This window comes from Euprymna scolopes, chromosome 23 (assembly GCF_053919585.1).
Source record: "Euprymna scolopes isolate OS-2025 chromosome 23, ASM5391958v1, whole genome shotgun sequence".
Classification (NCBI taxonomy): domain Eukaryota; kingdom Metazoa; phylum Mollusca; class Cephalopoda; order Sepiida; family Sepiolidae; genus Euprymna; species Euprymna scolopes.
In genome coordinates, this window is record NC_136504.1 from 73,089,906 (window position 1) to 73,117,152 (window position 27,247).

Sequence of the window (27,247 nt, forward strand, 5' to 3'; positions counted from 1 at the left end):
ATTTGAGTTCTTTGTTTCTTTCATTCAATTCGTTTCATTATTTTTTCTTGTAGCGAGTTAGGGTATTTTATATCCTGGTCCGCAACACATCTTTTGCTATTAAACCTTTTATTATTTAAGAGATTGATTTTTTTCCCTTTTATTAAAAAAAAAAAAAAAAAAAAAATAGGGTTTAAATTACATTTTTCAAGTAGTTATAAGCTTGGAAAGACAGTTAGTCCAATAATTCACATTTTTATGGCGACATCTGACACTGCTACTGGTGCTGGCTGCGCTGCGTTGTCCTGGTGGAAATGCCACTGATCCGATTTGAAGATTAGCCTCTTCCGACAGAATCACCCTTAAGTCTCAACATAGTATTCATTGTTGACTGTCTGTCCCGTGTCAAAATTACGGAAAACTAAAACGTATTAAAAAAAAAAAAAAAAAAAAAGATCCTATTTAAAAAAAAAAGTGGACATATTTTGAATAATTTTTCTCTACGTCAAATACTACAAAAACAGTTAATTTTTAATATGAGTTAAGATAAAAGTTCTGTAGTTGTTTATGTCGAGTATTGTTTTATTTCAAAAATGTTTTGAATGTCTCCGGAATAAAATAAAAAAAAACATTTAGCTGGATAGACAACAATATATGCCTCTACAAAAATCGGTTTGGGGTTGACAATATAATGTCGATATTTTTAATGTCATAAACATGAAGTTGTAGCGCACAACATGCGAAAAATAAAAAAGCAAGCAGCGATTATATTCTTGTCCCTTTACCTTGGGTACAAAAGAAAGTTGAAGTTGTCACGCGGGCAAGTAACCCCATAGTTTGCCAAGTGTGCGATTGGTTCATTCTGATAAAGTCAATATGACATTTACTCGACATTTCAAAAGAAATAACTTCGCCTTCTTTCGTTGTTGTGAACACGCGCACACATTTGCCAACTCTTTTCATTATGTCGGACGAAACAAAGTATCTTTACGCCGGAATTGAAGGGTAAACACTACAAAAAGCTTTTTTTTCTTTTTTCTTTTTCGAATAATTCAAAATCAAATTGAAAAAAAAAAAAAGATGTTTAAACTTCATTTTATTTTGGCACTTTCAATCGTGCTTGATTTTTTTTTTTTCGTAAATAATTTATAATTTTCATTTATAATTCTGAGTTGACAGCTCGTCATTTCTTTATTTGTATACTTAATAAGTATTAAAATCGGACCGTATGCTATGAAAGCAAGCAACAAAGCTAATGTTTACTTTTCATGTTAAAATTCTGGAATTAAAAAAATCCTTTCGAACAAATCACAGAACGCACGTGAACGTAATTTTTTATATCGAAAATCCAAAACATTTTGTTTTTTGTTTTCTTGTGACATCTTTTTTTATAGTCACAATTGTTTAATAAATTAATCAAAACAATATTGGGTAATCGTGAAGAAAGAGAGAGCCTGTTTCCTCCGTTCGACTATAGGTGGCGTTACTGTCTGTCCACCCAGTTACGGAAGCACAAAATGTATATAATGCTACCCTTGAAATAAATGTTTTTGTTATATTTTAATTTTAAACATGGTTTTTTTTTGGGGGGGGGGTGCAAACATATTTAAGTTTTGTTTTTTGTTTTTTCAAACATATTTACGTTTTTTTTGTTTGTTTTTGCAAGCATATTTAAGTTTTATTTTTCCAAACATTTACGTGTTGTTGCTTGTTTATTTTAAAACATTTACGGTTTTTTTTTTGGGGGGGGGGGGTACAAGCATAAACTAAATATTTTTGAAATATTTTTCTTTTTGAAAAGTTTGCTTATGCACTTATTGGTACCGCGCTATTTTTTAATAGTAGTTTCAAGTAAGATTCAGGTTTTACAATATCCTTTTTCAAATATATATATATATATATATATATATATATATATATATATATATATATTATATATATATATAAATACTTGCGGAAAAGGTAAAATAAGTGCAGAAAAATTAAGAAAAAAGGGGGGGTCCATAAAAAAGATAAAAGAAAAAACGTTGATTTTTTTATTATTATTATAAGAGCGTAAAAAATACTCGCGGAAAAACGGTTGTACCCATAAATATGTTTAAAAGAAAAATATAGCAAAAACATTTAGTTTATGCTTGCAAAAAAAAAAAAACGTAAATGTTTAAAAATAAACAAGCATCAAAACGTAAATGTTTGGAAAAATAAAACTTAAATATGTTTGCAAAAAAATAAAACTTAAATATGTTTGCACAAAAAAAAAAAGAAACCTGTTTAAAATTAAAATATAACAAAAACATTTATTTTTATTTCAAGGGTGGCATTATATACATTTTGTACTTCCGTAACTGGGTGGACAGACAGTAACGCCACCTATAGTCGAACGGAGGAAACAGGCTCTCTCTTTCTTCACGATTACCCAATATGGTAACAATATTGTTTACTATTTTACGTTAAAACATGTTGACAGTTATATTTCGTAACTTAACTGTAACAATCCGGTGTTGCCGGGGAGTTTGCTTTCATTATGTACGTTGAGCCTGATCAGTACTAAACCGGGTGACTATTTAGGAATTCCGGGTGCTGATGTAGTACTCTCCGTTTATCTCGGCATTGTTTTCAATGGACTCAACAAGCAGTGCCGATTCAGGAGAGGCGTGGTTGGGGGTTGCACAACCCTTGCCTAACCCTAACCCTCACAGGGGGTATCGATTGTTTGTCGATCCAGAACGGAATTAAATTTAAACATTCAAAATTTATATATATATTTATATATATTGAATATTTAAATTTAATTATTAAAAAGTACTTGATTTTTTAGGACGAAAAGATGGGGAGGGAGTGTTGGCGAGTTATCTCCCCGTGACGTTTCTAAAATTCAAACAAAATTTAAAAAAAATCAAAGATGACTGCCTTCAACGCGCTCTCATAAAAACGTGTTTTTCCGCTGTGAAAAAAAAAACAAAAAAAAACTACTCGATTAAATTAAGTGAAAAGTTGGGTTTGTATTACTGTACACATAGATTCGAAAAAGTTGTCAAAAAACAAATATATAACAAATAAATGTTATCAAAGGCAAGATAAGTTACTTTTCTACCTAACTGGATATGGGTTCAGTGTTTTTACTTAATGTAACAATAACATGTTTATTCAGCTATTTCTACTGTTAGAAACTCGCTCAATATATATTACCGTGACATAGGTTGATAACATTTATTTGTTATATATTGATAACATTTATTTGTTATATATTTGTTTTTTGACAACTTTTTCGAATCTATGTAATACAAACCCCGTTTAATTATTATCGAACCAAATCATATGCCCTGTTAATGTTGTTTTAATCTATTTATAAAATGATTGAATGTAAAAAAAAAAAAAAAAAAAAAAGCTTCCCAAACTGTCATTCATGAGCATTTGCGAAGATTAAAAAAAAAATTGTCCCTTATTTCGGTATTTTTCTCTTTTTTTGTTCTACACTTTATTGACAATCATGTCGCTAGAGAATTCATTTTGGCGGACCTGAAGAATTTTGCCCCCTCTCTATTTTTTATTTTTATTTTTGTCATTTTTCATTTTTTTTTTTTTTTTTTTAGCGGATTACTATCAAATGGACACTAGCCTATCAGATTGAAAAAAAAAAGTCAATATTTAAATATTTGTTTTTTGATGCTCATTTTCTAACCCAACGACGTTGCATATTGCAACGTTATAGTCATCCATTTCAGAACCATGTTTTTAGGCCAAATTTCGCGAATTTAGTATTTTTTATTAAAAAAAAAGTAGGCTAGGCTTTTTTTTTTAAATTTTAAATTTCGCCAAGAAAAAATTCAGAGTTATCGCCCCTAACAATGGCCACTGTCCGTATATTGCAGAAGTGCCCCATTTCCTAATCATCACTAATTTCCAGTGCGCAAGTGATAACACTGCAGTAACCGGGGAGGGGGGGGGCGATTATTGACTTATTTGCATTTATTGGCCATTCAAAAAATTAAAAATAATTTTTTTTTTTTTAATGTTTGTTTGTTGGACCTGTGCAATACAGCGCACTCGCACTAGTGATTTGTTAAAAAGATTTTTACGTAGTTTTTTTTACATTTCACATTAGAAACTATACAAATCAGGTGGGGCGTTAACGAGCTACGCTAGCAGTGTCAGAAATCGCCATTAAAAATGCGTGATAAAAGCTTGAATAATTAGACTTATTATCTTTCGAAGCTTATAACTACTTGAAAAATGTAATTTAAACCCTAATTTTTTTTCGATAAAAGGAGCAAAGACCAAATTTTAAAATAATAACAAGTTTAATAGCAAAATATGCAATATTTGTTTTTTTTAATCGTTTTTTTTAAAAAGATTTTGAGAAAATCAACGAATTTTAACTTACTTCGAATATAATAAATATATATAAATTCCAAAAATCACTTGCCTATAAAACATACTAATCAATGGGTACTTCCATTCTTCATTGTTAAGAATTTATCCATATTTATATTTTATATTCTATGTACTTTTTAAATAAAAAAATTTTTTAAGCAAGGATTAAAAAATACTGCAATATCAGATAGAAGAAAAGGAAACAAACGTCTCCCTTTTTTCCAGTTGAGAACTTCGGTGGCCTAAAAGTGCCAGAATTAATCTCCCCTTTCTATTTCTGACATGTTTTTGCTGTAAACAAAAGTTAGTTAAATATGGGCCACCGTACTTACAAAACAATCACATTCACTCATAAGTAAGTTTACTTTTATAAACAAACCTTTCGACAAATTTTCCATTTTTTTTTTATTCTCTTAAAGAAATACATGAGTTTTTGATTTAAAATATTTTATTCCTTCTTTATCAATTAAATTTTTTTTTTCAATATCTAAAATAAAACAACATTGAATAAAATAAAAAAAATTATAGTACAAGACGGATGATGAGGCAAGGTTCTGTCATGATTTCGCCATTGCCTATGACCTCACCCAGATTGTTCACAAACCCACCCATGTGCCCGATATTTCCGGTCAGTATGCTAGCCTTCTAGCCCTTTTTCTCACAACTTCCTCTGAGCTATGTTCGTGTTCCATTCTGTCTCCTCTGGGATCTTCTGACCACTCAGTTGTATCAGTTAAAAACGAAATGCAATAAGTCTTCAGACGTACCTCTCCACCGTACTGTATATCGATACTCTATGGCTGACTGGGATATCTTCCGTACATTTGTATAAGATCTGCCCCTGCATTCCATGTTTAATGTGTCCTCCATAGTATCAGACCTGACCGAATGGTTAATTGTAGGCATAGACCAATTCATACCATCCAAAAAATTCCAACAAAAACCTAACAGCCAGCCATGGTTCTCCCCAGAATGTGCTGCTGCCATCGCGCACAGAAATCACTTTTTCCATAGCTACCAATGTAATAGATGTACTGAGACTAAAGCTGCTTTCAGGACTGCCAGCAACCACTGTAAAAGAGTAATAAAAAATGCAAGAGAGCTATATGCTCAGTCCGTTAAATCCAAAGTAGCTGAGCAGCGGCTTGGTTCCCACCAGTTTTGGCAAATAGCTAACAAGATCCTGAACAGAAGCGTGCGTTCTATCCCAACCATCACCAATGGACCTGAGGTCATCTCGTCAGCATCAGACAAGGCCAAACTATTTGCAAAGGATTTTGCAGCTAATTCTGCACTATGCGACGAAGGCGATCAACTCCCAGTATTTCCTTCTATAACAGACAACACGCTATGCAACATACAAATATCTGTGCGTGAGGTTGCCAAGCTAATCAAGAACCTTGATTCCAGTAAACCAACTGGCCCTGACGGCATTCCAATTATAGTGCTGAAAAAACTTCAATCAGAACTTGCCCCCATACTTACAAAACTGTTTAAACGTTGCCTTAAGGAGAAGTGCATCCTCACACCCTGGAAAACCTCATCAGTATGCCTTGTATTTAAGAATTCAGGTGATAAGTCATCTCGCTCTCAGTACAGACCAATAAGTCTTCTGTCTCCTAAGTTGATGGAATCTATATTAAATAAAGAAGTAGTCAACCACCTCAGCAGAAATAACCTTCTTAGTGACATGCAATATGGTTTCCGTTCTGCCAGATCTACAGCAGATGTGCTAACTGTTATATCTCATAGGATTAGTGAATCTCTTGACAAAGGCTTCCTTTCTAGGGCAATTGCTCTTGATATATCAAAGGCCTTCAATAAGGTATGGCATAAGGGACTACTTCACAAGATTTCCAGCTACGGTATAATTGGAAATGTTTTCTCGATCATTAAATCATTTCTCTCTGATAGGCTCATAAGAGTAGTGGTTGATGGGCAGAAATCAGAAGCCCTCAATATTAATGCTGGAGTCCCTCAGGGGTCAATCCTGGGCCCAACTCTCTTCCTGATCTACATCAATGACCTCCCTAAACACATACTTAAATCATTCGCTGACATCTATGCTGATGACATGACTATCTATGGCAACACAGCAAAGGCCGTAAATGACAATTTTCTCTCTGATTCTCTGCGCGTGGTACAGTGGGGGAAAGGTAGATAGTTAATTTTAATGCATCTAAAACCAAGCTCTTATCTTTACATCATCAACACACTGATCCCCATCTGGCATCAATTGAAATGGATGGTTCTCATCTAGGGGAAGCTCCATGTTTTGATAAGCTTCTGGGCTTGACATTTACTCCAGGGTTGTGGAGTTGGAGTAGGAGGTTTTAGCTGGAGTTGGAGTCGGAGTCGGATTTCTAAAAGTACAAGGAGTCGAAGTCAGAATTTTTTACCCGACTCCAACTCCTTAAGTCGAATGAATTTATTTTTTTATATGGTTTTACCAGTATGTTTTTGTTACATTTTCTAACCAAACAAGGCACATTGCCACTTTGTTGTAGAGGACTACTATCAGGGATCTAAGTTTCAGGGGTACTATGTAGGGAGTTTAGCAGCAAGATGTATGTTTACATTACACTTGAACTTCTGCATGTCAGTACAGTTGGGGAAGCAGGAACCCAGAAGAGAATTTCAAAGTCTAGCAGTTCTGGGGAAGAAACTTTTAGAGTAGAAGGCTTTCTTACATCTGGGGATCTCTACTGTGTAGGGGTGGCACTTCACTGCTTGTCGGGTTTGTCGAAGGTATTTTCATCGAGGGGGTACAAGAGCTTGTAGTTCGTCAGAGCATTTACCATTAAAATAATTGTTTCGTCAATGGGACAGAGGCTGAATTTTGGATAACAGTTCAGGACCTATCAGGTTGGTGACTCTCTTTTGAACACCGTCCAGGAGCAAGAGACTAGTAACAGATACACCAACCCAAATGTGACAGCAGTACTCCATACATGGAGGTGGCTTTGTAAAGGTACAGGATACTTTCAGGTGTAAGTAACTTTCTAGCACGGTAGAGAGAGCCCACCTTGATCGCAGCAGCCTTGGCAATGATCTCAATGTATTTATTCCAACTCATGTTCCTTGTGAACGTTAAGCCAAGGAGTTTGAACGAAGTACTTTCAGGTAATGTATCTTTAGCCATAGCTGTTGGTGGTTGATAAGGTTTCATGTAATTATGAAAGGAAACAAGCTTTGTCTTAGCAGCTTTGAACGTTACCATCTACGTGCCTGCTATAGAGTGTGGTGTCATCGGCAAATATATCCATGTCAGAGACAATTTTATCAGGTAAGGATCGAGCCCTGAAGTACACCTGCATTTATATCATATTGTTTGGACGTACGCCTATCGAGGACAACCTGGATTAGTCTCTCATTTAAAAAGGATTTAATTATGTTAAGCATTCGTACAGTAATACCATAGATTTTATTTTCATGAGAAGACCATCGTGCCATACCCTGTCAAAAGCCTTAGATATATGTAGGACTACTGCCATCCTCTCCCCTGCCTTATTCAGTGCTTGGTATATATGTTCAGAGATTACAGTTAGAATATCTGCAGTAGAATGGGCTTGCCTAAATCCATATTGGTGGTCAAATAGAAGTTTAGCAGCTGTAAGGTGGTGGACTACAGCTTGATTAATTAAAGACTCAAATATTTTGGCGAAAAACGGGTGGAAGCTAATGGGGTGAGATTTTGTAAACTGGTACCACAGAAGCAGTATTCCAGCTGTCAGGAAAGCAAGATTCGGTAAGACATTTGTTAAAGAGTTTAGAGAGAACTGGAGCAACCTCAGCGGAGCATTTTTTAATAGCACAGCCGAGATGAGATCAGGTCCACATGCTTTTGAGGTGTCTAGGTTTTTTATGATATCATGTACAATAGAAGGGGTGATTTTCAGATCATCTAGTTTCGGTTCACAGAGAAAATCAGGGAGGGAATGGTTTGCTGGGTCCAAGGTAGAGTTTGAGGGAAAATAACGGGCAAACATGTTAGCTTTTTCAGTTGCTGTGCAAACAACTTTATGATTGTTGGATAGTGGGGGAATTATTGATTGCCCATTATTTACTACATTATTGTAGATTTTCCAGAAATCATGAGTTCCTAATTTCTGCGCTTCAATGTGTTTCCTAGTGGTTTCAGTATATTCACTCAAAGCTGTTGCTACTTCTTTCTTAGAAATACTTTTTTTTTCTTCTTTTTTTGTTGTTGACATTTTCACCCCAAACAAAGCACGTTGCCACTTTGATGTAGGGGGCTACTATCAGGGGCATAAGCTACAGGGGTACTATGTAGAGAGTTGGGTAGCAAGATGTCGGTTCACATTACACTTGGACTTCTGCATGTCAATACAGTTGAGGAAGCAGGGACCCGGAAGGGAATTCCAAAGTCTAGCGGTTCTGGGGAAGAAACTACTGGAGTAGAAGGCTCTCTTACATCTAGAGGTCTCTACTGTGAAGGGGTGGGATTTAACTGCTTGTCAGGTTTGTTGAGGGTATTTACATCGAGGGGGTACAAGTGCTTGCAGTTCGTCAGAGCAAGCACCGTTAAAATACTTGTAGAACAGGCAGAGGGATGTAACATTTCGTCGATGTGACAGAGGCTGAAGCTTGGATGACAGTTCAGGACCTATCAAATTGGCAACTCTCTTTTGAACCTTGTCTAGGAGCGAGAGACTAGTAGCAGATGCACCAGCCCAAATATGACAACAATACTCCATACATGGGCGAATGGTGGCCTTATAAAGGTACAGGATACTTTTGGGCATTAGTAGTTTTCTAGCATGGTAGAGAGAACCCACCTTCTTCGCAGCAGTCCTGGCAATACTCACAATGTAATTGTTCCAACCTATATTTCCTGTGAACGTTAGGCCGAGGAGTTTAAAAGATGAACCTTCAGATAAATAGTCATTGGCCATTGCTATTGGTGGTAGAGAAGGTTTCTTGTAGTTATTGAAGGAAACAAGTTTAGTCTTGGCAGCATTGAATGTGACCATCCATTTTTGTCCGCATTCCACTACAAATTGGAAGTCATCCTCTAGTGTTTCTGCCATTTCTTTAGATATGTGTTCATTTGTTTTCCTGTTGTGTCTGTTATAGAGCGTGGTGTCATCAGCATATATACCCATCACACAGACAATTTTCTCAGGGAGGTCATTTATGAATATCAGGAATAATAGAGGTCCAAGGATAGACCCTTGAGGCACCCCAGCATTTATATCATATTGTTTAGATATACGATCATTGAGGACAACCTGTATTTTTCTCTTATCTAAGAAGGATTTAATTATGTTTAGTATTCTTCCAGTAGTACTGTATGATCTGATTTTCCTGAGAAGACTGTCAAAAGCCTTAGATGTATCGAGAGCTACCGCTTTACCCTCCCCCGCTTTGTCCAGTCAATGGTATATATGTTCAGAGATTACAGTTAGGATGTCTGGTGTGGAACGTGCTTGCCTAAATCCATATTGTTGGTCAGTCAGAAGTTTAGCATCTGTAAGGTGATAGACTAGAGCTTGGTTAATTATGGACTCAAATATTTTGGTGAAAAGTGGCAGTAGGCTAATGGGGTGATAATTTACTGGGTCAGTTCTTTCGCCAGAATTCTTGAAAACTCAAAGCACTTCCAGCTTCTATATACTTTGTCTGTTTGTACAGGACTTATGCTGGATAAATCTATGGTATGCATGTTGCCTCTTAGCAATGGCAGCTGCGCAAGTAGAAGTAAACCATTGAGGAAGTTCCGTGTAGGAACATGTGCTTCAATTGCTGCTTTGAACCATTCAGTAGTCTCATTTGCGCACTGTTCTGCAGGAAGAGAAAAGATATTTCACCATGGGGCGTCTATGATGTGATCTTTAATGGCTTCCCAGTCAGCCTTATTTTAGTACGTTTTCATTTTGAGTAATGACTCTTCAACTTGGGGTCAAAAGTTTAGAGTGATTCTATCATTATCACAGCATGATCAGCATTCCTAAGTGGGCAATCAGCATTTGTTACACAATCCTCAGGATCTTTTGTCAGAAAAAGATCCAGAAATGAGGCTTGCTGATCATGGCGATCTGGGAGATGGGTCGGGAATGTTACTGTGTCAAGGAGTGGGATATAGCAAAGTTATGGATGATGCTACTAACTGTGTCAGTGTAGTTAGAGAAGCCAAGCAAATTTCTGTGGTGAGCATTAGAGTCACTAAATACATGTATTTGGGCGCTAGTGTCAAGGGAGAGTGCTACATCTATGCTATCAGAGACATGATTGATTATAGTACAGTCCTGGGTTGATGGAGAACAATAAAGAAAATACAGGTAGCTAACGCTATGTTGTAAATTTAGTTTAAAGCACATGAAGGCCTGGTCACCTGATTCTAGTTTAGATTCCCTAGACAGGGGGAGGGTGTTACAAATATAGACTCCAAGTCCGTTCTTATTAAAGTCCTTAGGACAAAGTGGAAGATAACCAGACATGTTAAAGATGTTAGAAAGAGACGGAGGAGTGCAACTTAGTTTCACTTAGTGCTAAGATATCCGAGAAGTTTTCTAGGAGAAATGATTCTACATCATCTAAGTTAGTTCTAAGTCCTCGGATATGTGTAAATGCAAGCCTCAAGGGAAAGGGAAGAGGCGTGAGTGTATGTCTGGTTTGAACGTTTTTTTGGATTGAGCTGTCATTTCATAGTTTCAGATCTAGATTGAGGTGCTAGGCAAAACGGATATGCATAGCCACCATCATGCAACACGAGTAGACCATCAGCCAGCTCCTCATCCACAGGAATGTGGCCTTGGGAATATCCATCAGAGATGAGTGCAGGGTGCACAACATGGCACTACAAATATCTCGATATTACACAACTGATGATGGAACAGCTGCTCTAAGCACTATCAAAGAGTAAGGGCACCTTTACTGTCAGTTGAAAACAGCAACCAGCAACTGTCAAACTGGTACCCTCAAACCTGTCTGACAGGAGTGGCCCAGTCCAATCATGTTAGCATATATGGTAAATAAACACCCCCAAGATGCCCAGGTAAGGGGGAAGGGAATAAGGCAAATGTAGGGGATGGCATTCATTGCCCTAGTCAGGAAACAAGGCTAAGCACTTGGCGTCTCTAATGAGTCCTTGTGGCCGCATCTCTGCTCCTGGCTAATAGGCAAAGAAGGAGTATGGAGTATAGATAGGCAGATTGATCAAGTCACCAGCTCTAGGGAGGTTGTCGTCCAGGAATGAGGAGGTCTCCCTCCCCTGTTTGGTGCCAAGATGTATGAGGTCAGTGGCACAGGTTTACAAAAGTTTTCCTTGTCCTAGATGGATGACCTAACCAGATCTACTGGTCCATTAGCACTGAGAGGGATTTCCCTGCACCTGGTTTCAAAGCCAGGTATTTTTATGCTCCCGCATGAATAGTTAGAATTGATAGAGTTAGTATCAAAGAATTAGTATCTGCTTTGAAGTTACACTGCTCAGAATAGGATTAAGATTGGTTACGTTTTTAAAGAAGGTATGTATGAGTGTGGGGTGTAGATTAAAGGTGAATATCTACTAGGGTTAAGAAAAGATTAAATATCGTTTATGGATTAGTGACTAATTGGACAATTATAGTATAAGGGTTAGGGTACGTTTCGAAATGTGCTTTAGGTGTTAGTTTTAAAGTAAAGATAATCACCTGTACTTTATCCCATCTAATGAAAGAAATTTTTTAAATTTTTTTATTCAATTTTCACCCCAAACAAGGCACAGTGCCACTTTGAAGCAGGGGGCTACTATAAGGGACTTAAATAGCAGGGTCATTATGAAGGGAGATGAGTAGAAAGATGTTTGTTCACATTACACTTGAACTTCTGCATATCAGTACAGTTGGGAAAGCAGAATCCCGGAAAGGAGTTCCAAAGACCCGCAGTTCTGGGGAAGAAACTATTGGAGTGGCTTTCTTGCACCTAGGGATCTCTACTGTAAAGGGATGAGACTTACTAGCTTGTCGGGTTTGTCGGGGGTAATTACGTCGGGGAAGTACAAGTGTTTGCAGTTCGTCAGAGCATTCACCATTAAAGTATTTGTAGAACAGGCAGAGGGATGCAACATCTCGTCGATGGGAGAGAGGCTGAAGCCTAGATGACAGTTCAGGACCTATCAGGTTGGCGACTCTCTTTTGAACCCTGTCCAGGAGCGAGAGACAAGCAGCAGATGCACCAGCCCAGATGTGACAACAGTACTCCATATATGGGCGAATGGTGGCCTTATAGAGGTACAGGATACTTTCAGGCATAAGTAATTTTCTAGCACGGTAGAGAGAACCTACCTTCCTTGCAGCAACCTTAGCAATGCTCTCAATATATCTATTCCAGTTCATATTCCCTATAAACGTTAGGCCAAGGAGTTTAAAAGAAGTACTTTCAGGTAATGTGTTCTTGGCCATTGCTATTGGTGGTAGAGAAGGTTTCTTGTAGTTATTGAAGGAAACAAGCTTAGTCTTAGCCGCATTGAATGTGACCAACCATTTTTATCCCCATTCCACTACAGATTGGAGGTCATCCTCTAGTGTTTCTGCCATTTCCTTGGATAAGTGTTCATTTGTTTTCCCCTCATATGTTATAGAGAGTGGTGTCATCGGCAAATATACCCATCTCCGAAACAATTTTATCAGGGGGGTCATTTATGAATATCAGGAATAATAGAGGTCCAAGGATAGACCCCTGAGGTACTCCCGCATTTATGTCATATTGTTTAGATGTACGACCGTCGAGGACAACTTGGATTGTTCTTAAGAAGGATTTAATTACATTATGAATTCTTCCAGTGATTCCATATGATCTAATTTTCCTTAGAAGACCATCGTGCCATACCCTGTCAAAAGCCTTAGATATATCGAGGGCTACCACTCTACCCTCCCCTGTTTTCTCCAATGAACGGTATATATGTTCAGAAACTACAGTTAAGATATCTGCTGTTGAATGGAGTTGCCTGAATCCATATTGTTTGTCAGTCAGGAGTTTAGCAGCTGTTAGGTGCTGGACTAGGGCTTGATTAACTAAGGACTCAAATATTTTGGCGAAAAGCGGGAGGAGGCTAATGGGGCGATAATTTAGTGGGTCAGTTCTTTCACCAGAATTCTTGAAGACTGGTACCACAGAAGCGGTTTTCCAGCAGTCGGGAAAGCAAGATTCGTTAAGGAAACACATATAGTTCACTTATAATCTGGGCACATTGGGCTATTAGTTATTTATTTGTGGCTATTAGTTATCTATTTTATAGATATTCTATAGATATAGATTAAGCTAATGCATCCCTTAGCAATAGAAATCTATAGATGTTTAGTATTTATCGATTTTGAAAAGGTCAGACTACAAAAGTTTAGGACTGGAAGATAAACCCTCCATCTAATGCATGTGCAAAGTATTTGATTTTATATCAGATATCAGCTTAGGGAGAAGAGCAATTAGTTTCTTGTCCAGTTGAAACAGGAGAGATGATATAACTTACAAGAATACAGCATTAATATACAATATAGATATATAAGGATTTGGGGGAGGATTTAGGAGTATAAGGATTTTTAATGTTTATCATGCAAAACAGACAAGAAGGCGTCTTGGAGGCAAAGTATTATCCCTTTAAAGCAAACATTTGGAAATAACATTTGTGCCAGTTATTTTATTAACATACATCAGTAACAATATACATGTGGCCAGTATAGGCCTTTTATTTAAACATTATACTTAGTCATAGAATGATAAATTATGATTTCCAAAAAGAGGGAAGCAGTATAAGTAAATAAGAGCAAGAAAACAGGTTTGGTGAATAAGCAATAACTTAATTGTTTCTTAATCAGTGGTTTGTACAATTTAGCAGTTTTTGTATGGTTTTGCTTTTATTTTTGGAGATATCTCATATTTTGTACTGTACTGTAATGCTTCCACTTCATCAAGACATTTTGGTCTGGCGGATCACTGCAAATCCTGTCTGGACAACTGTTTTCGTTGTGGTTGTGATGTCACACAAGATCAATGAAAGTTGTCTTTGAGTGGGATCACTATGGATTACATTGGAATCTGAAAGTTATCCAGTTACTGAATCAAATGGAATTTGGCAATTGGATTAGTCCGGGATCAATCCGGAATTACAATCTTATCTCCCCCACCCAAAAAAAATAACGGGCATAAATCAATAAGAAGCAACCCATAGCACTATAGCCCTTTATAGCTTTTTCCTTTTCATTTTTTTTACTTAGGAGTCACCACTTATCAAGGCCTAAAGGTCACTCGAGGATAATGGTTACTGAGTGTACAGAAGTCAATGGCACAATATCCTAGCAATCGTTAGTAGTGGGAATTTGGTAAATTGGATTAAGGGGATGGCTCATCAAGAATTTGTTTATATTGGACTTGAATATGATTAAATTGTAGTCAGCTGGAAAGCAGGCAAATGGAAGAGAGTTCCACAGGCGTGCAGTTATAAAAAAGAAGCTTTGTTCATGGAATCTACATTTAGGATTAGTCACATAAAAAGAGTGAGAAATTCTGGATATTGGTTTCAGATAGACGCGAGTTTTCATGAAAGTCTGGCGAGGGGGGGGGGACCATAGATGGGAGCTCAGACAGGCACCTTTCATGAAAATAGTGATAGAGTAAAGACAGGCTTGTAATGCCTCTTCTGTGGGAAAGAGGTTACAAAGTCTAGTTTGAACTTTGTTGAAGCATGATAAGAGTTTTCCAGAAGCTCCTGTCCAGATGTGGCAATCTGTGGATGTACCTAATTCTTACTTAGGAAGAGAATTGTATCAGCAGTGAGATATCTACTGAAGCACTAGAACGATCCCGCCATTTGTCCAGCGCAGAAGCTTGTAAAACATAGAGCCTCCCCAAGACGAGAGCCATTCATTTCAACTGATGCCAGATGGGAGATCAGAGCGTTGATGATGTAAAGATAGAAGCTTGGTTTTAGATGCATTAAAATTAACCAGCCACTTCTTTGTCCATTGCACCACATGCTCCAGATGAGAGGAGAGAGAATCAGAGAGAACTTGGTCATTTACGGCCTTTGATGTGTTGACATAGATGGTAATGTCATCAGCATAGATGTCAACGAATGATTTTAGGATGTGATTTTGAAGATCATTGACGTAGATCAGTAAGAGAATTGGGCCCGAGATGGGCCCCTGAGAGACTCTGACATTAATACTGTGAACTTCTGATTTCTGCTCTTCAACCACTACTCTCATGAACCTATCAGAGAGAAATGGTTTAATAATTGAGAAAACATTTCCAGCCATACCGTAGCTGGAGATCTTGTGAAGTAGGCCTTTATACCCTATCAAAGGTCTTTGATATGTCAAAAGCAATTGCCCTAGAAAGGTAGGCTCCATTGAGAGATTCGCTAATTCTATGAGATATAACCGTTACCACATCTGCTGTAGATCTAGCAGAACGGAAACCATATTGCATGTCACTAAGAAGGTTATTTTTGGTGGTTAACTACTTCTCCATTTAACACAGATTGCAGCAACTTACTCATGACACACAGGAGATTTATTGATCTGTACTGAGAGGAAGATGATCGATCACTTGAATTCTTAAATACAGGGCATACTGGTGAGGTTTTCCAGGGTGTTGGGAAACAATTCTCTTTAAGACAACACTTAAACAGCTTTGTAAGTATGGGAACTAGTTCTGGTTGAAGCGTTTTCAGCATTATAATTGAAATGCCATCAGGGTCAGTTGCTTTACTGGAATCAACGATTTTGATTAGCTTGGCAACATCATGCACAGATATTTGTATGTCGCATAGTGGGTTTTTTGATAAAAGAGGAAATACAAAGGGTTGACGGCCTTAGTCGCATAGGGTATAATTAGTTGCAAAGTTCTTGCAAAGAGTTTGGCTTTGTCTGATGCTGACGAGATTACCTCAGGTCTGGTTGGGATAGAGCACATGATTCTGTTCAGGATCCTGTTTACTATTTGCCAAAACTGGTTGTAACCAAGCCATCGCTTAGCTACTTTGGACTTAACGGACTGAGCATACAACTCTCTCACATTGTTTATTACTCTTTTACAATGATTGCTTGCAGTCCTATAATCATCTTTAGTCTCAGTACAGCTTCCCGTTTTTCCTTTGATCCTCTTTTCATAAAGGCAATAGTATCTTTTTAAAAATTTCTTCTCGCTATATGTGTCTTTACTCCCCTCTTCTGAAGAGAAGTGGTTGACTTTGAAATGCCATGGCCTAAAGAGGTTTCCCTAACCCAATATATTGTAGTCCCTTTTAAACTGAAAGCATAATAAAATTTAATTGTAATTTTTTTATCCGTTTGTTATTTTAACTTATTCTATAAACTTAGTTTGTGTTTTTAGATGTATTTACAGTGTATTTTAAACCACATTTCCAAACTCCCATTTTTATCTGAATTCATTTTAACTGGTGAGTCTACTCCCCATGTTATACAATAAAATATGATAATGAAATTTTGTAAGATGGCCTTGCATTTAAAAAAAAGAAAGCTTTAAATCTATTTAAAATTTTAACCATTTCTTAATCTGCCTTTAAAATAGATATTACTAAAAAATTAATTTATTTTATTGTATTATTTTATTTCTATATTCTGTGTTTGAAACTATTTTCCCAGATTTTTCTCGCATGTCATTTGTTTGTAATATATTAGTAATAGTTAGCAATATATGTATGGACACAATAGAAAAATTGGAAATACGCATTTCTTTTCTAGCATTCATCACCTTTGGTAAATAAGTTTGTATGTTTTAAATTATCAATATAGAAATCGAAAATTATACCCTTTCTATTTAATAAAAGAAGGAAGTATTAAAATCAAAGCACACATTTGGCCCTTATGGCAGATCCTCCGTCTCATCCTCTTACTGCTCTCAAATAAACGCTAATCTTTGCATCCAAATTCATTCCATGTGGAGACACTGGTTTTTTAGCTAGACCAACATGGGTCACTCGAAGAACACCAAATTAAGTGCATCTATATATCTGTGTTGTGTGAAACCTCTTTATGTAGATCTAGTTCCACTATTTCTTTTGTTTTCTTTGCTTTATATTCTCTTACATATTCAAATAATTATTAATATCCTATTCATTTATTTTAAAACAAGTTAGTTGCTAGAGCAGATTGGTTTTCCTCACAGTACTTGAAAGATAAAATTTCTTCTAAATGTTAGAGGGGAATCTATCTCCAATCCTGCTCTTATTTATGAAGAATAGAGAAAAACTTTAAAGTAAGATACTCAGTATCTTCATCCATGCAGGGGTGCAGAAATACTTGGTGTAGAAACCAGGCACAAGGTTAACCCTCTTGGTGTGATGGACCTGTAGATCTTGTCAGATCATCCATCTAAGAGAAAGAAAACTCTGATAACAAAACTGAGAGAGAGAGAGGCCTCCTCAGTCATGGTTGACAACCTTCCTGGAGCTGGTGACTCAAACAAATTTCTGGCTTGCAAGCGTTACTTGCTTAAGGAGTAGATAGGCTCTTCCTATCGCCGGCTTTCACATTTCTTCTTTACCTATTAGCCTTTTAGTAAACTCCCCGGATATCTTAGCATTAAGTGAAACAAACGTACACTCTTCAATCTCCCCCCCCCCAACTACTTTAACATGACAGGATACCTCCCTCTTTGCCGTAAGGACTCAGATAGATGTATGCATGCACTTAATCTATATTCGTAGCACCCTCCCTTAAACTAGAGAAAAAAATCTTGAATCGGATGACCAGACTTTTATGTGCTTTCGACTAACATTTCATCACTGCATTAGTTACTTATATTTTCCCTGCCATTTTTCCTCAAGTCAGTATAGATGCAGCACTCTCTTTGGATAGTAATGCCTAAATACATGCGTTTGGTAACGTTAATGTCCACCATAAAAATTAGCTTGGTTTCTCAGGTTACACAGATGCAGCTGGATGCTCCACTTATAGCTTCTCTATAGCCCATTCCTTCACATAGATAGTAATGTTCCCAACCCACCTACCAGATCGTGAACCACAGCAGGCTTCACTTCTAGACCTATTCCTCACCACAGTACCTGAGGATTGTGTGACTAATCCCCACAGTTCACTTGGAAATGCAGACCACCTAGTGGTATCAGTTGACATCACATTTAAATCCCAACCTCAAAGTGAGGAATCATTGCTCAAAACCACAAGGTACTACAACTGGGCTTACTAGGAAACCATTAGAGAACACATCCGAGATGCCCTATGGACCGATATCTTCTCTCTTCCTGCTGAACAGTGTGCCAATGAGACAACTGAATGGTGCAAAGTGGAAATTGAAGCACATGTTCCCACACGGAAGTATTATAGCAAACCCTACTCACCCCCATGTGATTGTGCAGCTGCTATTGCACAAAGACAGCATGCATTCCACCAGTTTGTACGTCATAAGTCAAATACAAATAGGCAAAATTCGTAGATGCTAGAAATCATTGTAAGAGAGAAATAATGACAGTCAAAAGAAAGCATGCTGAAATAATCAGGGAACACATAGAATCGCCAAAGATAGAGACTCGTGATTTCTGAAAAATCTATAATTGTGTAGTGAATAAAGGACAATCAGTAATTCTTCCACTGAGCAACAACCAAAAGGTTGCATACACGATAACGGAGAAGGCCTCTAACTCCACCTTAGAGCCAACAAACAACTCCCTCCCAAATTTCACTATGAGGACTAAAGCCACATTAGATGATGTGAAAATCACCCCTTCTCATGTCAGCGATATCATAAAAAATTTAGACACCTCAAAGGTGTGTGGGCCTGATCTCATCTCTGCTATACTAATTAAGAAATGTTTAACTGAGCTAGCCCCCATACTTTCCAAGCTCTACAATAAATGCCTTGCTGAATCTTGCTTCCCTAATAGCTTGAAGTGGCCTCTATGGAATCAATATACAGCAATTCTGATGAAGTAATAGACCCTCTCACTGATTGCCCCCTAAATCTCTTCCCCCTCTTCACTAAAATCTTTGAGACCTTAATTAATCAAGCACTAATTCACCACCTCACAAAAGCAAATCTTTTCTCTGACAAACAGTATGGATTAAGGCAATGTTGTTCTACTGCATATATTTTAACATTTATCTGTGAATGCATTTACCACGTACTGGATAAAGCGGGTGGAGCCACAGCTGTACCCTTGATACATCCAAGGCCTTTGACAAAGTCTGGCACAAAGGGCTGCTAATGAAAATTAAATCGTACATTATAACTGGATGTATACTAAATATAATTAGATCCATCTTAAACAATAAAAGCATACAGGTTGTCATTGATGGACATACATCCAAGTAGCATAACATTAATGCGGCAGTGTTTCAGGGGCGATCCTTGGACCATTATTATTGCTGATATTCAAAAACGAACTCCCTGATAATATTGTGTCCAATATTTGCTGATGATACAATGCTCTATAACATGCATTCAGGAAGAACAGATGTACATAAATCTAAGACAATGGCAGAATCATTAGAAAATGACCTCCAGACCATAGTTGAATGGGGCCACAAATGGATGGTAACATTTAATGCTAGTAAAACTAAGCTGCTCTCCTTGAACAATTACAAGACCCCTCTTGAACCGCCTATATCAATGAAAAATAACACTCTACCTGAGAATTCTACCTTCAAACTCCTTTTTTGAGACTATTTTACCATATTTTACTTTGCGGGCAATATGAACTGGAACAAATACATAGAGGGCATTGCAAAGACTGTTGCAAAGATGGTGGATTCCCTCTATCGAGCTAAAAGACTACTCACACCTGAGAGTATCCCGTACCTCTACAAGGCCACCATTCGCTCATGCCTGGAGTATTGTTGCCTCATCTGGGCTGGTGTATCTACCATTAGCCTCTCCATCTTGGATAGGTTCCAAAAAAGTTGTCAATCTAATTTGTCCCACTTTATCAACTAAACTCCAGCTCTTGTCTTATCACCACAAAGTTGCATCTCTGTGCATGTTTTAATGGAATGCGTTCTGATGAACTCGTTGCACTTGTACCCCATACATATCTCTGACAAACCCGTTTAGTAATAAGATCTCACCCCTTCATTGTTGAGGTCCCTAGATGCCAAAAAACTTTCTATTCTAATAGTCTCTTCCCTTGAACAGCTGGACTTTGGAATCCCCTTCGTGCTACCTGCTTTCCTGATTGTACTGAAATGCAGAAGTTTAAATGTAACATAAACCGACATCTTGCTAATCTTTCCTAGGCATTTTTTTTTTTTTTTTTTTTTTTTACACAGTGATCACCACTTATCAAGGCCCAGAAGCCACTCAGGGATAAGGGTTATTGCAAGTACATTACGTTAGTGAGGAGATTTGATGAAGTGTTTAATTGGGGGGGGGCGGTTCATTAGGAATTTGTTAACATTAGACTTGAAGACATCCAAGTTGTAGTCCGGAGGGAAGCAGGCAGACGGAACAAAGTTCCACAGGCGTGCAGTTCTAAGAAAGAAGCTTTGTTCATGAAATCCGCGTTTTGATTTAGGCACAGATATAGAGTGGGGGAAATTTTTCACAGTGGATTCAGCTAGACGGGTGTTTTTCGTGAAAGATTGGCGAGGGGGGACCAGGGATTGGAGTTCAGACGAGCACCTGCCATGAAAATAACGATAAAGCAAGGATAGGCTCGCAACGTCTCTTCTGTGGGAGAGGGGTTGCAGGGTAGAGAAAAGGGCATCCCCCACTAAACCACGAAGTCTATTTTGTACTCTGTCAAGGCATGATAGGCTGTTTTTGGCAGCTCCTGCCCAGATATGGCAACAGTATTCCATCCTTGGCCGTACTTGGCTTTTATATAGATAGAGAATTGCATCAGTAGTGAGATATCTTCTGGAGCGGTAGAAGGATCCCACCATCTTTCCAGCGACCTTGGCAACAGACTTGATGTACATGTTCCATTTCAGATCAGGAGTAAAGGTCAAACCCAGAAGCTTGTCAAAACACGGGGCCTCACCCAGACGAGAGCCATCCATCACAATTGATGCCAGCTGGGGATCAGAGCGTTGATGATGTAAGGATAGGAGTTTGGTTTTGGATGCATTAAAGGTAACTAGCCACATCTTCCCCCACTGAACCACGCGCTCGAGATCAGAGGAGAGAGAATCCGAGAGAACTTCGTCATTTACAGCCTTTGATGTGTTGCCGTAGATGGTCGTGTCATCAGCATAGATGTCAACGAATGATTTAAGTATGTGTTTAGGGAGGTCATTGATGTAGATCAGGAAGAGAGTTGGGCCCAGGATTGACCCCTGAGGGACTCCAGCATTTATATTGAAGGCCTCCGATTTTTGTCCATCTACCACTACTCTTATGAGCCTATCGGAGAGAAATGATTTAATGATTGAGAAAACATTTCCCGTTATACCGTAGCTGGAAATCTTGTGAAGTAGACCCTTATGCCATACTTTGTCAAAGGCCTTTGATATGTCAAGAGCAATTGCCCTAGAAAGGAAGCCTTTGTCAAGAGATTCACTAATCCTGTGGGATATAACCGTCAGCACATCTGCGGTAGATCTTGCAGAGCGGAAACCATATTGTGTGTCACTAAGAAGGTTATTCCTGCTGAGGTGGTTGACTATTTCTCTATTTAATATTGATTCCAGCAACTTACTCATAACACAGAGAAGACTTATTGTAACCTTTTTCGTCCAAGTGGTGATATGCCTTGTTAGGAGTTAACGTTAAATAAATAAATAAAGCTGGTAAAGTGTATATGTGAGTATATTTATCATATAATGAATGTTAAATATAAAAAATGATATACATGAAAAGTAATTATGAAATGCTGAATAGGTGTGGGAGGCTGGTATATAGATCTGCAGAGTAGATTTTCACATTGTACACACAATAATCCTTATCCTCGAGTGGCTTCCAGGCCTTGATATGTGGTGACTAACTTTTAAAAAAAAAGTGCTTGATACTTACTTGACAATATTTTAAAAATGTGAGGTTCCACTTAAAAAAAAAACCATCAATGTGGTTTAAAAAAAAATGTTTTAAACTTTTGACTTTACAAGTAAATTTGCACAAAACTATTCTTTATTTTGTTGTTTTAAATTAAATTATTTTATTTATTGATCTTTTATCTTCAATTTGTGATATATAAATCTGAGGTGAGACAATTAATTATCTTCATTTTAATAGAAATTTCAAAATGGGGTGGGGGGTGAATTTAAAGAAAAAACGTTTGTCTAGAATAATATATTCGGTTTATTGGAAAGAGCATAAAATTTCACCTTAAACCAGAAAATATCTTAAAAATTGAACCAATAGAAAAATTTTGATAGATTTTTAAATTGAAAAGAATTTAATTCGTAAAATTCAATTCATTTCATTACATAGAAAAAATGGCTGCCTGAGCATACGCAGGCACTTTGTAAACACTGTTTTTTAAAAAAAATAAAAAATCATATTTCTATTATTTTTCAAAAAACTTTAATAGTTTATTTTGGAAGTATATTCCATTAAGAAATTAAACAAACCACTTTAAAAAGAGAAATTATGAGTTTTGTATATTTTATTTGCAGTTTTGTGTGAAAGGTGTAAAAAATTCCCCCAAAATTCTGACATATCTAGAGCTACACTCGACTGTCATTTTCTGTTTCATTTTAGCATCGTTTTTAGCCTATGTTCAAACGTATGCTGCAGTGAGAAGCAAAGACATGGACAAAGCGAGAGCCTATAGAAATGAGATGATGCAATGGAGTTAATAAACAACTTTATCTGTCATTTTCGTAAGTGGCGTTATTAGAAGAGAGAAATGGGTTCGTAGGTTGAAGTGTTCTTGTGTAAAGATAGATTTAATATCATGCCGGCTGGTTGAAGAAGAGAACAGTTCATGTCCGTTTATTATAGGTAGTATCTGTCAGTATGAAGGAAACCGATTGAAAGAGAGGGCAAAGGTATTCAGTGTGTTGACGTGTGTGAGTGTGAGTTGTATGTTCTTTAGCATGACAAAGAATGTTCGTTTGGGTAATCCTGTAGAATGATTAAGTTCGTGTGGATACAACACGTGGAAATACATGGTAGTTAGAAGAGAGCCATAGCTTGTAGTACTCACGTTCAGCCTGGGGGGGCTGAAGCCCCAAACGATGTGTGCTTCTGGGCAAAGCAGCGAGAAAGAGAATAAATGGTTACAAATTTTGCCTTTTATATACTCTGTCATGTGATAGCGAGCTGGCTTGTGATTGAACAAGCCAGGGAGAAATGGATTTAAAATCTCAAAGTCGTGAGAAGTAGTTTCTGCTTGTGATGTAGCGGGTGTCTGTTGTTACAAATCTAATGGTTAATGGTCTTCATTTTGTCTCGGGAGACAATGGATACCCCGTGTAAAAGTGCCTATGCATGTAATCGTAAAGCAAAGGGTTGTGCAATTTCAAACATCACCTCTCCTGATGCAACATTGCCTATTTCCAGTGGCAACAAGTTCGGGACGACTGGAAACAATGCCAAGATAAGTGGAGAACACATATGGCAACTGCTATTCCGAAATATTAATACAAAAATATTCATACAAAAAAGCGGAACATTTTATTCTATTTTTCTATAAAGAAATTAAAAATATTTAATAAAGTAATATATTTTTATAATACTTAAAACAGATTCAAAACATTGAAAAAACGTATTGTATTAAAAAAAATTGAATAAATAAACAGGAAAACAGTAACATTTTAGTTATTGTTTAATGCAAAATATAATAAAGTATTTCTTATTTTGTTGGAATTTTATTCCTGTTTAATCTTTTTTTCTGATGTAATGAAGATGATTGTTGTATCATGTGACTGAATTGTACTCGCTGATTGGTTTGGGAAGTTCCTGCTTGTTTTTTTAAGATTTTGTTATTTTCATTTGAGGTTTCGGCGTCCGCTGTTTTTTTTTTTTTTTTTTTTTTTTTTTTTTTTACATAGGAGTAACCACTTATCAAGGCCCTGAGGCCATGAGGATAAGGGTTATTGGGTGTACAGTAATCAGTGGGATAATATCGTAGTAATCGTTATTAATGGAAATTTGGTAGATTGGATTACTTAAGGGGGCGGTTCAGCCGCCTCTGTGGTACCAGTCTTCAAGAATTCTGGTGAAAGAACTGACCCACTAAATTATCGCCCCATTAGCCTCCTCCACCCTTTTTGCCAAAATATTTGAGTCCTTAGTTAATCAAGCCCTAGTCCAGCACCTAACAGCTGCTAAACTCCTGACTGACAAACAATATGGATTCAGGCAAGTCCGTTCAACAGCAGATATCTTAACTGTAGTTTCTGAACGTATATACCGTTCATTGGATAAAACAGAAGAGGGTAGAGCGGTGGCCCTCGATATATCTAAGGCTTTTGACAGGGTATGGCACGATGGTCTTCTAAGGAAAATTAGATCATATGGAATCACTGGAAGAATTCATAATGTAACTAAATCCTTCTTAAGTAATAGAAAAATCCAAGTTGTCCTCGACGGTCGTACATCCAAACAATATGACATAAATGCGGGAGTACCTCAGGGGTCTATCCTTGGACCTCTATTATTCCTGATATTCATAAATGACCTCCCTGACAAAATTGTTTCAGAGATGGGTATATTTGCCGATGACATCACTCTCTATAACATATGAGGGGAAAACAAATGAACACATATCCAAGGAAATGGCATAAACACTAGAGGATGACCTCCAATCTGTAGTGAAATGGGGACAAAAATGGTTGGTCACATTCAATGCTGCTAAGACTAAGCTTGTTTCCTTCAATAACTACAAGAAACCTTCTCTACCACCAATAGCAATGGCCAAGAACACATTACCTGAAAGTACTTCTTTTAAACTCCTCGGCCTAACGTTTACAGGGAATATGAACTGAAATAGATACATTGAGAGCATTGCCAAGGCTGCTGCAAGGAAGGTTGGCTCCCTCTACCGTGCTAGAAAACTACTTACGCCTGACAGTATCCTATACCTCTATAAGGCCACCATTCGCCCATGTATGGAGTACTGTTGTCACATCTGGGCTGGTGCATCTGCTGCTTGTCTCTTGCTCCTGGACAGGGTTCAAAAGAGAGTCGCCAACCTGATAGGTCCTGAATTGTCATCTAGGCTTCAGCCTCTGTCCCATCGACGAGATGTTGCATCCCTCTGCCTGTTCTACAAATACTTTAATGGTGAATGCTCTGACAAACTGCAAACACTTGTACCTCCCCGACGTAACTACCCCCGACAAACCCGACAAGCTACTAAGTCTCATCCCTTTACAGTAGAGATCCCTAGGTGCAAGAAAGCCTTTTACTCCAATAGTTTCTTCCCCAGAACTGCGGGTCTTTGGAACTCCCTTCCGGGATTCTGCTTTTCCAACTGCAATGATATGCAGAAGTTCAAGTGTAATGTTAACAAACATCTTTCTACTCATCTCCCTTCATAATGACCCCGCTAAGTAAGTCCCTGATAATAGCCCCCTGCTTCAAAGTGGCACTGTGCCTTGTTTGGGGTGAAAATTGAATAAAAAAAAAAAATTAAAAAAATTTGTTTATGTTGGACTTGAAGACAACCAAGTTGTAGTCAGCTGGAAACATGCAAATGGAAGATAGTTCCACAGGCGTGCAGTGGTGCGGGACGTGTGAACCTTGTCTCCATCTAAAAAAGATGTAAAAATTAGAAACAGTCTTAACAATTGGAAATCAAGTTTAGAAATAAGCCGACCAAGTGAAGGTTTCTTCCAGCATGAGCTTCTAGTATTGAATCTTTCTAAGCCGTGCAAGGATCCATTGCAAATGCCTTGTACAATGCATTTTTTATAGCGGTCCCATCAGCCTTCTCGGTGGCACTAAGTTGCTGAGACACACTCAGAGCGCCCTCAGCCAATCTCAGGGGAATCACAGTGTGTACTCTCTTTACCTCACAGAGATTGCAGGTCAACTCGACCCTCTCAACCCAGTCAATGACAGATATGGACCCATCAAACTCTGGAATCAGTTTCAGATCAAACTTTGAGTCGGTCATTTTTCACAGCAATAGCCAGAATTCAACTTCAATCGTCACCAACGCTCGCAATAGTAACACAATAACCTCGTGAGTGTAAACGACACTTCCTTCCTCTCACTCAAGCTTTCTTTTTATGCAGTTTTTCACCCTGTCTCATTTGCATGTGTGCCCTCTGTTTTCTCGTGGTCTCGCGAGACTGCAGTTGGAAGGAGAGATAGAATCACAGTTTGAAAAGGAAGTGGAGAGGTGGATGGACAAAAAAATTCTAATACCATGGTTGAGGAAGGTTGAATGAATTCTGCCACTCCTAGCTGTGGTTCAACCTACCAAGAAAAAAGTTAGGCCAGTGTTGGTATTCTGAGAATCAAACAAATGTGTAGCTATTTACACAAAAGATGAAATTGACGTGTGGGAAGAAGTTATGAGAGAGTGGAGGAGAATGGGACAATCAACTAAAATCGTGGGCCTTAAGTCAGTTTGGATTGAATTCTGTCCCAAAGATCATGATGGCAATTCTTTAGACTGTGTTAAATATGCTGCTGATAAGAGAGCCACCTGCTCCTACATCGATGATGTGCGGGTAGACGAGACTGTGGTGTGGAGGAATCATGTAAAAATGTACAGAATGACGGCTACACCGTCCGAATCTTTGGAAAACGTAAAGATTTTGGGATTGAGATTACAGCAGAATCGGGTAGAAAAATTAATGTTTGGAGGAGGAAATGAGATCCCTGAAGCTAGATAAGTTTTGATGAAGAGAGAACCCAATAGCCGGATGGTTGTGAACAGCATGCAGCTTTCTTAAGAGGCAGACGGGTATGAACCGATGGGGGGATATATGTATTTATATATATGTACATAATAAGTAAAACTGGTAATTAGTAAAAACCTGAAGAGAGTGATCAATGCTATTGCAGAGCAAATATGTGCTTT

General features: G+C 37.7%; 1 protein-coding gene across 2 annotated transcripts in view; it reads left to right on the plus strand.

Moving 5' to 3' along the window:
* The first annotated feature begins 285 nt into the window (after positions 1–285).
* LOC145246004 (N-acetyl-D-glucosamine kinase-like) overlaps positions 286–27,247 on the plus strand; it is a 238,909-nt gene continuing 211,947 nt past the window's right edge. Inside the window, exon 1 of one of the 2 annotated variants that reach the window (XM_080107803.1) lies at positions 286–984. In XM_080107803.1, the coding sequence (XP_079963929.1) occupies positions 944–984 (41 nt within the window). In that variant the 5' untranslated portion in view covers positions 286–943. The remainder of the gene's footprint in view (positions 985–27,247) is intronic. The other variant, XM_080107806.1, reaches the window with a different exon arrangement.